This window comes from Manis javanica, chromosome 15 (assembly GCF_040802235.1).
Source record: "Manis javanica isolate MJ-LG chromosome 15, MJ_LKY, whole genome shotgun sequence".
NCBI lineage: Eukaryota > Metazoa > Chordata > Mammalia > Pholidota > Manidae > Manis > Manis javanica.
The window spans coordinates 54,758,110-54,771,773 of NC_133170.1; the positions used below are offsets into that span (position 1 = coordinate 54,758,110).

The 13,664-nt window shown below is 43.4% G+C and overlaps 1 protein-coding gene across 2 annotated transcripts in view; it reads left to right on the top strand.

Annotated features, from left to right (window-relative positions):
- GPD1L (glycerol-3-phosphate dehydrogenase 1 like) overlaps positions 1–13,664 on the top strand; it is a 54,033-nt gene that overhangs the window by 8,587 nt on the left and 31,782 nt on the right. For both annotated transcript variants that reach the window (XR_012125959.1, XM_037008630.2), the window contains exon 2: positions 8,126–8,303. Coding sequence is in view for 1 of the 2 variants with exons in the window: in XM_037008630.2 (XP_036864525.1) it covers positions 8,126–8,303 (178 nt within the window). In the remaining variant the exon portion in view is untranslated. The remainder of the gene's footprint in view (positions 1–8,125; positions 8,304–13,664) is intronic.

A 13,664-nucleotide genomic window follows, 5' to 3' on the forward strand; every position in this document is an offset into this window, starting at 1 on the left:
CCTAATACTTCGGCATTTGATTGTACTTTAAGAACACTTTAACGGCAAAGAATTATACAAAGTGTTAACAACAGTTTTCCCTGGGTAGTGAGATGATTTGTAATTGCTCTCCTTTTATGTACTGCTTTTAAGAGTAAAAATGTAGATGTCATTCAAACCATAGTTGAGCACTCTTGCCTTGGTCTGTAGTCAGGAACGGCTCTGGGAGAGACCTGGGCATGGAACCTGAAGAATCTGGCCGAGCCCTTGGAGCTTCTCCTTCCTGGGCTCAAAGGGTCCCCGGTATAGATTCTGCACCCTAGGAAGGAGCTCGGCCACTGGGATTCTGTCGGGGCCTGACTTGATAGGTGACTGTTCCTTGGCTCATGCAGTGCTCCCCCAGCCTGATAAAATATTAGGAAAGGGTGAGAAGGTCACAACAGAGTGAATGCCAAGGAGTTGGCTGGGGTTGCTTAGCTTAGGGGTAGGGCCCTCATCCAGTGGGCCAAGAGGGAAAGCTGAGTGTGGGAGGCCCCGCCTAGGATGTGAATCTGCATGTCCCCTGTCCAGCTTTGGGACCTCTGGGCTTCTGTTACTGCATATGAAAAATGGGGATAGTAATAGTACCTGCCTGGGAGGGTTGCTGAGTCTTGACACAGACAACGCTGGGAAGGCATTTACAACAGTGCTAGGTGGTAATCTCATTTCAGTATATAAAGGTATCCGTTCAACAGGTTGCACACCTTACACTTCAACTTACACATGTTATATATCAATAAAAATAGCAAAGAAAGCGCCTGACACCTGGTAGGCAGCAAATCAATGGGTTGGTGTCTCTGCCTGCCCTACCCCTTCCTCACTCTTGCCCATCCATGTCCTCTCGCCTTCCATCCCTCCCAATGCAATGCCATCTTCTCCCTCCCCTTTCTCTTCCCTTCCTTCCTTCATCTGCCTCCGGCCCTCCCCACTTCTCCTCTTCCCCTTAGCCTTCCCATCCCCGCTTCTGTCTCATTTCCCTCTCCAACTGGGTGAAAGTAGTTGCTAGCCCATGTCCCCCTCCTGCCCAGCCCCAGGCCCTTTCCTCAGCCTGATGGCCCCCACCTCCTCCCCCAGGTAAGACCCTCGCAGCCTTCAGAGTTCAGGGTTCAGCCCTAGCTGCATTTCCTCCCAGCTCTCCTCGACCTCCATGATATCCACCACTTTGGTTCCATGGCACAGTTATGTTCTCTGCGTGCTTGCAGAGCCACATCAGTGGCCACTTAGCAGCCTCCAAGCTCCATGCCAGATTGGACTTGTCTGCTTAGTTCCGTGTATACGCTGTGCCCAGCACAGAGTCCCGACTTCACAGGTGCTCATTATGTTTCCAGCAAATGATTCTATGCTATCCCAGGGCAAGAGTGAGAAAGGGGTAGGGGTGGGCTCCAGAATGGGTAATTTATTTACTCTGGGAGCCTCAACTTCATCTGTAAGGTGGGGTAATTTGTACCTCTCTTGTGGCTGTTGTAAAGATTAAATGCGATCCTCTGTCCAATACTCAGTACATAACTGCCACTGGAACATTATATCCCAAGCATGTATCTTCTAAATTTCATTTGCATGGCAGTGTGCAAACTTGTCTATATTTTGAGGTCTAAAGCTTAAGAGAATTCATAATCTCATGGGAAATGTGGTTTTATATATCTGTAAAGACCCAGGACTGGCCATTAGCAGACCTGAGTCCCTCTCCCAGTTCTGCCACTACCTGATTTCCTGACACAAGGTCAGGGTGACTCGGAGCTTCATTTCTTAATCTGCAAGTGAAGAGCTTGGATAGGATTAAAGCTCCATCCTGTGGCCCTTACTGCTCTGCCTCCATCTGCTTCACATCTGTACTATTATTTGTCTGTTAATATTTTCTTTAAAAGTTGACTTTAAAAGAAAACTTATATGACTTCTGTAAATATCCTAAGTAGGAGGTAACAACCACCAGAAGAATGAAAATAACATTCTTGCCAGATGCTGCTCACTGCCAAGGCTAGTCGGAGGCCACCTCATACTTTGTGAAGAGGGGAAACTAGCTCATGTTGGAGAGATGATAACAACATAGTAGCACTCAGATGAGACATTCTGCACTCTCAGAAGGGCCTGGTTCAAAGTGGCACAAATGTGTCCGTGTCATTTAGTGCTGTGGGGAGGGGGGGTTGTCCTCAGCCACCAGCAGGTATCCCCAGTATCCATTCCCCACTTTGGAAAACAATGGACTAGATCATAGACCTGGAAGGGACCTGACAGGTCATCTGTCCCTGCACCCTCACCATAGATGCTGGGCCAGGTGTAGACATGGCTGTGCATGCCCTTGCCCAGCAGTGTGAAGGTCCCTGCCTGGCTGTATTTGTGTGGCGGCAGAACCATTCCTGGGACACCGAGACTCCATCAGTGCGGCTGTGGGACCCCAATGCCCCAACCAGGACCAGGCCACAGGAACAGTGCCTTCGTGGACTGTAGGCAGTAGTCTCATTTCAAGCTCAGTTCCCACATCTGTTCGTGTTTTTGGCCTAGCGCTCTGCAGAAGAGTCATTCTTGAGAACAGGGTATGTCACTTACAAGTAGACCCAGTCCCTTCAAAGCTCTCCCTTTGCTCTACTTGATCCTGTTCCTTCATGTTGGCCAGAAGTAGTGACACACATGTAATGAACACATCTGGTAGCATTCTGGAGCCGCAAAGGAGTTTTGGATATAGATTATAATTTAAAAAAAAACAGCTTTATTGAGGTATAAATGATATACAGAAAACACTGGAGCTATTTAACACATCCGGTTTGATGAGACTAAGGATATGAATACATCACCACAGCAAAAGTAAAAACAAAATTCATCACCAAAAGTTTCCTCCACATAACCTCCCACAACCACCACCATTGCTGGTTGCAGGAACCCTTGGTATGATGTCCGCTGTGGGCTTGTCATATACGGCCTTTATTATGTTGAGGTGGGGTATACTTTCTGAGGTGTTCTAAGCAACAGAAAAAGATGGAAAGCAAAGAAAATGGTTCAACATGGAGATTTTACTAAATTGCAAGAGATAAAAATTAAACTATGGTGTTTAAGTCCTGATCTCAAAAAAAAAAAAGATTATTGCATGAAATGATTTACAGAGAACAAGACTAGGCCTTGTAGGCACTGGAGTTTTTTTGCTCCTCTGTTGCTAGATTGATCCGTGCATTAAATTCCACGCTTCCTCAACTCTGATCACCCTTCCCACCCACCCCGTCCCTGAGTGGCAGATCCAATAGCTTGGTCCAGAATTACCTGGAGTTGTCTCCAGTTGCCTCAAAGTTGCTGTAGGTGGTGCATCCCTTCACTGTTGCTGTAAAAGCCTGCCCTCCCCCAACTGAGCTGCTTAAAATAATAAGCATTTATTGTTGCTTATGCCTCTGGGTGAGTTATGGATCAGTTGGGTGGTTCTTGGCTTGCTGGTGGCCCACTCACACAGCTTTGGTTAGTTGTGTATGGGGTGGGAGCTCTGCTCTGCCTGCTCTTCCCATCCCTAATTTATGAAACCTTTTTGCTTCTCAGCAGAGTAATTCTCTCCTCAGCACCGTTGGCAGGTCTTCTCCCTGTAGCCCAGCTGGGCTCCGCCCGTCAAGGTGCTCTCAGCAGATGGTGGAGCTTTGTGCTAAAGTCTGTCACGCTTTACCCTTCCAATCACTGAGTTCCTTTTACCTTGGTCATCTCTCCGAGTGGATGGTGAACTTTCGAGAGCAAAGAATGCATTGCCTTTCCTCTGTTGTATCCCAGCATCTAGCCCAGTGCACTGCTGATTACTGAGATAAATGAGTGAATGGATGATCGAATGAAGTAACTGATAAAATCAGGGAGGAGGCAAAATTAGGTCCTCCTGACCTCATGTGAGTAAATAATATAACTGGCATTCCCCTTATTTTTGTCCTGTCATTTTAAACCCCACTGAGCCCCAAAGGATGTACAGGTATGGTCCAGTGGGCTTAGTTCTTAACAGGCCCAAGCTACATTTATGTTTTCTTAAATAACTCATATCAGCAGATGATACAGGTTGGCCCTTGCCCGCAGATTCTTGGCGTCTCCAGGAGGGGGCTGCAAATGGAGAAACCGGTGTATTTCAAATCACAGGAAGGGGGTCTGTGGTTCTGGTTTATTTTCCCACTTGACTTACTAGACTGGATTCCCAGTATCCTATAGACACCCTGCAGTTTTCTCAAGTCCCCCCAAATCACACACCCTTTGTCCCTGTGTGAGTTACTTAATGCAGGGAACACAGCCTAGGGCTGTACCTTCCTGTGAGCACCTGAGCAGCTGATTCCAGGGTTAGAATAAAGGTGATAGTCATGGTGGGGAGATTCTTGGCCTTTTTCCCATAATTTGTCAGGAGGAGAATTGGATTAATGGGTATTTAGCTAATAAACTGTCCTAGAATAACTTGGATATTCTGCTTCACAGGTAAATTAATATTTACAGCTGTTCTTTTGTGAGGGAAGAGGGCACCAGAGTGTTCTAAGTGTTTAGAGCAGTTGTTCTCAATCCGGTGCACATCAGTCCCTGGGGAGCTTTAAATCCTAGCAACGCCTAATCCCACTCCACAGGTACCCATTTCATTGGCCTGGGCCCTACCTGGGACTCAGGATTTTTAAGTCTCCCAGGTAATTGTAATGCACAGACAAAGATGAGAACCACTGGCTTAGTTTATCCATGCTGTCTTGGAAAGGAGAAAATAATTCTAATATAGATTAGAAGTATCTGAATTTTCTTGGTTGTGAAAGCACAAAAGGTATATTCTTTTTTTTATAGGAAAACATGTTTATTTATAAAACAAGTAATCAGTCCGTTTAAGTTTAATATAATAATTGGCTCATCTGCATTATCAGTAGAGTTTGTTTTTTTATTTTAACAATGCTAACTTATTCCCTATGAATTTTTTTTGGGGGGAGGGTGTCTCTCATATTTATTGATCAAATGGTTGTTAACAACAATAAAATTCTGTATAGGGGACTCAATGCATAATCATTAATCAACCCCAAGCCTAATTCTCAACAGTCTCCAATCTTCTGAAGCATAATGAACAAGTTCTTACATGGTGAACAAGTTCTTACATAGTGAATAAGTTCTTACATGGTGAACAGTGCAAGGGCAGTCATATCATAGAGACTTTCAGTCCTGATCACGCATCATGAACTATAAACAATCAAGTCAGATGATTATTCGTTTGATTTTCATACATGATTTATATGTGAATCCCACATTTCTCCCTTATTGTTATTATTATTTTTTTAATAAAATGCTGAAGTGGTAGGTAGATGCAAGATAAAGGTAGAAAACATAATTTAGTGCTGTAAGAGGGCAAATGTAGATGATCAGGTCTGTGCCTATAGACTAAGTATTAATCCAAGCTAGACTAGGGCAACAAAACATCCACAGATGCAGAAGATTTCTCTCAAAACAGGTGGGGTGAGGTTCTAAGCCTCACCTCTGTTGATCCCCAATTTCTCACCTGATGGCCCCCCTGCGACTGTGCCTGTCTTAGGTTGTTCCTCCCTTGAGGAATCTTACCCGTCTCTGGCTAACCAGTCATCTTCTGGGGCCATACTGGGAAATGTAAAGTTGGTAAGTGAGAGAGAAGCAATATTCTTTGAAAAGGTTAGCTTTTTACTTCTTTGCAGATTTATGCCCTGTGGCTTCTATGCCCAGCATTTGTCTTCAGGTATCTTTACCACTTAGAAGAATTATGATACTCAGTAATTTTCGATATGAGGCACAAATTCTACCAAAGGGTTGTAATTAGGAAGGAAGAAGAAAAGCTATAGAAGTAGCAGACGGAAGAAAACATGGGAAGATTGATTATTTCTTTGACATATCTTCTTGTAGAGTAACATAAGCACGTATAGGTTTTAACAAACTACTAATTAAATTGCGCACACACATTAACAGAATAGGAATACAGCTACGTAACAAAAGCAGACCTACAATTACCAGCCATATCCAGTGAAACCAAGAAAACCAGTTAGGTACCCTAGGCATTTGTGAAAACTTATCAATGATATGATGGATATTGTCTAACTGAATTTGAATAGTTTGAAAAAAATCAGACAAATTAAAACAACACATTTCTGGAAACTGTTCACATACCATATGTTCTTTTAACAGTAGATAGTCTATAGTTGCATGATTTTGCAGCACTGCAACTTGCACTTCTCCTAATTCTTGGTTGAGTTCCGACAGTATAGATCCAGTCAAATTTGTTGTTTTACTGTATGCACAGGCCCCCTTAGATGTCTCCTTCTTCATGCCAATGGCAAGTCCAGGAACCTGTGGGATGAATGCAGCTACAACTGCAACAGTGCCAGGATCTTTGTTGAAGTTTTTTGATGATCATCTTCTGGAATGACTCTTCCAGGGGGTGTTGATGTTGGAAGTTCTTCTTCATATCGTATCTTAATTCATTTTCTGGGTAGCCAAATTAGGCTTTGATCCTCTGTATAAACACAAACAAACCCTTTGCCCACACTTTGATATGACCTTTATACCATTGTGAAGAACCTATTGGAGATCACCACACAGGAACTGTTTTTTTTTTTACACAAAAGGTATATTCTGCTGGGAAGAATTAGAACTCGGTCATAAAAACTGATTTATCAGAGAATAAGGATACCCACCTCCAGAATGTTCTTGAGCTTCAGCTTGCCGCTGCCACCACTCCCTTCTCTGTTATCACCCCTTACACCACTTCACCAAATTGTCTTGAGAGTAACTGTTAGACAACATAACGAATGACCTAAGGCGTGAATTTGCAAGGTGCTCTTTCTCCATCTTGCGTTAGCTCCTCACACTGGGAAAGTTGTCTAAGAAACTATTTTTCCATTCCGAGTCCTGCAGGAGAAGCTGATAGGCTCAGCCAGGCCAGGTATCCACCTCCAGCCCAATCAGCGACTGGGGCTGTGGTGTGCTCACAGCGTGGGTGAGAGGTGTGCACAGGTGCGGGGTGCGAGCTAGCGCCCACCTGTGCCGCGGGAGGGCTGGCGTTGGTGGAGGGCCAGCGATCCCAGCCTCTGTCGGAAAGCTTGTGGGAGGCCTATTGGTATCTCGAGTATGTTGGGTGAATAGAGAGAGATGCAGAAAAAAGGGAGCTTGGGAGACTGAGCTGGGCGGGGTATGTTGGTGGGATGGCCAGATACTCAGGTGGGCTCTGTGTCCCTGCCCTGCTGCTTTTCTCCAATTGCTCAGGTTCTTGCCTCTCCACTACGCCTGCACCTTGAGCCTACGGTTCGGTTCCTGGGAGGCTCTAAGTGTTTTCTTATGCCATCTTTCAGGTGGATTTCTCTTCTTCCTGTGGCACTCTCTTCCAAGATAAGTGGATGCTTACTAGTTTCAAGAGATGGTGCTTTTTTTTTTTTTTGGTATCCTTAATCTACAATTACATGAAGAAGATTATGTTTGCTAGGCTCCCCCTTCACCAAGTCCCCCCAACATACCCCTTCACAGTCACTGTCCATTTGTGTAGTAAGATGCTGTAGAATCACTACTTGTCTTCTCTGTGTTGCACAGCCCTCCCCGTGCCCCCCATGCACTATACATGCTAATCGTAGTGCCAAGAGGTGGTGCTTTTTGACCTTCTGCCAAATTCTGCATCTTTCCTGATCACAAAGGGTTGTTTTTTTCCAGGTGAAAACAACTAAGTTTTTTTTTTATTAAGGTATCATTGATTGACACTTTTATGAAGATTTCACATGAAAGACATTGTGGTTACTATGTTCACCCATATTATAGTCTCTCCCACACCCCATTGAAGTCACTGTCCATCACCATCATAAGATGCCACTGTCTTCTCTGTGCTCCAGTGTCTTCCCCGTGACCCCACACATACACCATGTGTACTGATCACAATACCCCTAATCTCCTTATCCCTCCCTCCCCTTTGTTAACTAGTCCCTTCTTGGAGTCTGTGAGTCTGCTGTTGTTTTGTTCCTTCAGTTTTGCTTCAAAAACAACCAAGTTTTAAATGGTTTGCCTCACATCTTGAGTTAGAAGCTGGCGCTTGTATCAGAAGCAGAACATGAGTCTTCTGAGTTGTCTAATGCTTTTTCTCTTCTGCCCAAGTGAGTTTAATTTTTTTTCTTTTCCACTGTTTCTTGTGTAGGGGTTCAGCTATTGCAAAAATAATTGGTAATAATGTCAAGAAACTTCAGAAGTTTGCCTCCACTGTCAAGATGTGGGTCTTTGAAGAAACAGTTAATGGGCGAAAATTGACAGACATCATAAACAATGACCATGAAAATGTAAAATATCTCCCTGGACACAAGCTGCCAGAAAATGTGGTAAGATTTTGGGATGAGAAGTAAATTTGGTTAATTCTGAAAGTTATGTTTGGCTGAGTTACACCTGGGCCTTGGGGAAACCCACGAGTTACATCCTTCTTCCTCTGTTTCTTATTACCAAGTTCTTTGCTTTGTCAGTTTTGGTTTTCCTGACTCTGAAACTGGGCTTTGTATTAGTTTTTTAGGGCTCTCACAACAAGGTACATTAAACCAGAGAAATTTATTTTCTCACATTCTGGAGGCTTCAAGTTCAAGGTCAAGATGTTTTGTTTCTTCTGAGGCTCTTTCCTTGACTTGTAAATGGCCACCTCCTTCCTGCATCTTCACAGGGCTTTCCTTCTGTGTCTTAATTTCTTATAAGGACACCAGCCATGTTGCATTCATGACCTCATTTTAACTTGATGACCCCTGTTAAGACCCTGTCTCCAAATACAGTCATATTCTGAGGTACTGCATTAGGACTTCAACATATGGAATTGGAGGGGACACAGTTCAGCCCATAATAGGCTACTTTCTTCACACTCAAACGTGCTGGTCACATCAGAGCTGGAACTAATAACCTTGCCATTCGCTGCTCATGTATGTGCCCTAGTAACTCTCAATAGACCTCAAGTGTGTGGGCTTTGATCTATTCACAGGGATAGCTAATGCACTGGTCTGTGATTAAAACCAGGGTCAAGCCCTAAATTACAGAAGGAAGGTCAGAGAATATAGAAAATCACAAGACTGACAGTTTAAAATTGAAGCTTTAGAGGACTGGGTGGGGAAAATACAGGCTATTGCCTGAGTTTAATCCAGTGCCCTGCAGGGGAAGGCCGGGTGAAAAGGGCGTGTTCTGTTGTCATCTGAGTGGGCTTTGTGAGCCTACGCTGCCAGACCCCTTGGTGGCTTCTGTGATAGCAGGTCTGAAGCTCACACCACTGTGGCTGCCTAATTTCTTTAGGTAACCGGAGAAACTCCTCTCCTTTGTTAATGAAAGAACTCATCGTTAACTGATCGTTACATTTATTTGCTCACCAGATTTCTTTGTATGCATAAGTGTTGGGTGCTGGAGACAGAAGAGTGAGACAACTTTACTTCCTTCAAAGAGTCCAGCAGGGAGATAGATTTGTAAAGTGATTAGTGCCAGGATGTTTAGAGACGCAAAGACCTTGCTGAAGCTTTTTGTTTGGCTTTGGTTAGTGTTTATTAGTGTGAAGTGTTTTAGTAGTGCTAAGTAGTTTACATATACTCTCTCATTTAATGCTCTCAAAAACACTTTTACGTAGATGCTATTAGCTTTCTTATAATGATGATAATTCTGATTTTATAGGAGAAGAAACGAGGCTCAGAGAGGCTAATGAACTTGCCCCAAATCACATAGCTAGAGGATAGGGTTGGAAGTTGATTCCTTTTGGACTCACTCCTGAGCCTGCTGAATCCATTGTTTTGTAGATAGTGGTGACTTTCTCCTTTATGTCACTGAACTAGGGCCTGGCACCATTTCCCCGTGGTTATTTTTGATCCATTGGTGGGGAAAGAAAGAATTCTGAGCAGGGAAGTTAAGTTGTCCAGGTGTCTGATGGAAGGAAAAAGGGAGCAGCTATTCCCACTGCAATGAAAGGCCACCTAGGTGACCTCTAATCCATGCCTGGAGTAGAAGATTCTGCTCTCTATTCTTGTAAGAATGGATTGCTCCTCCCCTTCTATAAATCAATGCTTCATTTACATCTTCCTTCTCCTGGGCATTGTGCCAGTCCTTATGTACCCATCTGTTTACCCCCACCCGCCCCAGGTGTGTGAACCTGCCATTCTGGTTTTGTGTTCACCCACTATTCCTAGTGCAATGCTCCAGGAATGTTGGGGGAGGCGAATCTCCTAAGTGGTTTTATGAAACTGAAGCCTGTGCCGTGAGCAGGGGAGCAGGAGGGAAGGAACTGACATAGAGGAGTCAAGAACCATTGCTACTTAGGGCCTGGCCCCTACCAGTGGCCCCTGGTCCCTGGGTATGGACAGAGGAGGTAAGGGAGGACCTGTCCACTCCCAGGACTCTGTTGATGTCTAAAGCCTGGTAGGTTCCTGAAAGTGAATGTATGCATTCTCTGAAGTGGACATTTGCACGGTTTCTGGTTGTTTGCTGGTATGGACAGTGCTCCTAGGAGTGGCCTTGTATACGTCCTAAGGGTGGGTCTCAGGGAATGCACATCTGTAATCTACCAGCTCACCCCACCAGTTTCCAGTCTGCTGTCCCCCAGCAGCATTTGAGAATTCATGTTGTCCCACATCCTTGCCAGTGCTTGGAGGAGGGTACACAGAATATTGGAAGGTATTATTTCTTAAGCTGGCTGAAGGTACACTTTTTCTTCCTTTATTATACTTTTCTATATTCTTGAGTGGTGGGTATGAATGTCACATAATAAATAAATTTGCAAGTGAGCAGTGGTGATAAAATGCAGTGGTGAAGGATGCACTTCGGAGCTGGAGGGCCTGAGCCCGAATGTTCGCGGCAGGAACCCAGGCAGCTGGCTTTTCCCAGTAAGATGTGCTGTTAATATGCCTTACCTGTAGGAGTTTTCTGAGGTGTAAATAAGATGATCCACACAAATTGTTTAGTATGAAACATTTGTTAAAAGCTATGGTTCTGTTTTTATTTAATTTTATGTGTTTCAGAGTTTTTCCAATATCTCATTTGATCATTTAAAAAGTCAAGTTGTGTTAGACAGGATTGATATTGTTACTAAAAATTCAGTCATAAAATTAATTGACTCACCTAGAACAAATATGGATCTGGAGCCAGAAAGTTAGTTCATTGATGATGTTTGTCTTGTGAATTTATGCAGGCAAGACTTGTTGTATTTCCATCATCATAGGGTTATTGTTTACAGTGTCTGTCGGTTGGTGTGCTGAGTTCAGAGTCTGAGTCTTTCTTGCTTTGGGGCCCCCAAACCACTGCCCACATGACCACTCTCCAGGCCTATACTCATCACATGATCCCCCTTACATGGGAACCCTTTGTAACAGTTACGTCACCTTGTCATCACCTACTCACTAAAAGCTGGGGCCATCTGGATTTGCCATTTCCTTTTAGACCTGAATGGAAAAAATGCTTCTTTCCTGTCACTGCAAGATAAAAATTGTTGATCCTGTCTTACAGCTATCTGTCCAGGGCCTGTGTTTAGAGCTCGTCCAGGTAGAGAGCTCTTCTGCCTTCTCGCTCCAGCTTTAACCAGCCTCAGTGCTGAGCCAGGATTTATGCAGCATCCTCCATGAAATGTAGTTGTCATTGCCTCTCATCTTTGTCTTCTAAGCTTTACCAGTTCTTTTTTAAAAACAGCTTTGCTGAGATATAGTTCACAGATCATACTGTTCACCCATTAAAGTGTACAATTCAGTGGCTTTTAATAAATTCACAGAGTTGTACCGCCATTACTGCAGTCAATCTGAGTATATTCTCATCCCTCATACCCTTTTGCAGTCGCCTCCTGTTTCCTCCTATTCTTGCCCCATCCAAGCTCCCACCCCAGCCCTAAGCAACCACCAGTTTACTCTCTGTGTCTATAGATTTGCCTCTTCTGGACGTTTCATATCAATGGCACCATGCAGTATGGTCTTACTGGATTGGCCTCTTTTACTTAGCATAGTGTTTTCAAGGTTCATCCAGGTTGTGGCATATGTCAGTACTTCATTCCTTTTGATGAATAATATTCTCTTTTATGGATGTAACATATTTTTATCCACTCATCAGTTGATGGATATCTGGTTGCTCCTACTTTTTTACTATTATGAATAATACTGCTGTGAACATTTGTGTACAGTGTTTTGTGTGAATGTGTTTTCAGTTCTTTTGTGTATTTGCTTAGTGTAATTGCTGGGTCATATGGTAAACTGTTTAATTTTTTGAGGAACTGTCAGATTGTTTTCTATGGTGGCTGTCCCATTGTACAATTCAACCAGCATTGTATGAGGGTTCCACTTTCTCAACATCCTTACCAACACTTGTTATTATCTAACTTATTGATACTAGCCATCATAGTAGGTAGGAAGTGATATTTAATTGCAGTTTTGATTTTTATTTGCCTGATGGCTAACAATGTTGAGTATCTTTCCATGTGCTCATCAGACACTTGTATATCTTCCTTGGAGAAATGTGTATTCAGATCTTTTGCCCATTTAAATGATTGGGTTGTCTTTTGATTATTGAGTTGTAACATTCTTTATATATATTAAATACAGGTCCATTTTCAGATATACAACTCAGAAGTATTTTATCCTGTTCTGTGAATTTTCACTTACTTGATGTATCCTTTGAAGCATAGAAGTTTAACTTTGAAACCCAATTTATATATTTTTCTTTCTCGCTAATTCTTTGGATTTGGTTTCTGGCACAGATCTGCATTCACTGATGTTTCCTCAGCACCTAGAAGAGTGACTGGCATTGTTTGGGATCTGCATGCGCGCCAGGGAGAGTAGAAGCGGTGGGAAAAAACAAGCTAGGGTACAGAATTTTGTTTTAGTGTTTTAGGTGGTTTCCTATACCATAGAAGGTTAGACCAAAACAAGTTTTTTTTTAATGACCATCTACTTTTGGGTAATAAGGTTGGGATAGTATCTGTTACTTTTGGCTGAAAGGGTTCTGAAAATTAGAACATCAGTTCAGGGGAAACTTCACTGTTAACTCTTTCCTCCCTTGAGTTAGATTTTTCATTTTAATTAGAGGAGTGATCTTCACCAGTGCTTCTCAAACTTACATTACCCGAGTTTTCTGGATCTGACCAAGGAGTTTGTGATTCATAAGGTCTCAGGTGAGACCCATGCATTTGCATTTGTAACAGGTTCCCAGTGATGGTGATGTGGTTGGTCCAGGAACTACACTTTGGGCACTGCTGGTCTGTGTAATGAGTTTATGTTACTGGTGTGGTATTGGGAAATCCAGGCTGTTGAACAGCTGTTTTTTTCCAGAAGCAGCCCTACTTACCAACAATGGCATATTTATATAAGAATCATTAGGTAAGGTTATCTATATCTGGGGATCGTTTTTCTAACTGTAGAGCCACAGACGTGAATTTTCAGCTATGATCTGGGCCAAAACTGAGGCTGGGAGAACAGGAGAGAACCACAGTCTTTTTGAACCTCTACTGTGTGCCAGCTACCACTTTGCTGTGTGTGTTACCCATGTTCTTTTTTAGTATTTAACCTAAATACTCATTCTCAAGAATGTAGGTGAATTGCCTATGGCATCCGGTCAGCTAACAGGTGGTAAGAGCCGGGCCAAGATGCCCGGCTCTTACCACCTGCCTTCTCGCTCCAGCTTTAATCAGCCTCAGTGCTGAGCCAGGGTTTATACAGCGTCCTCCATGAAATGTAGTTGTCATTGCCTCTCAT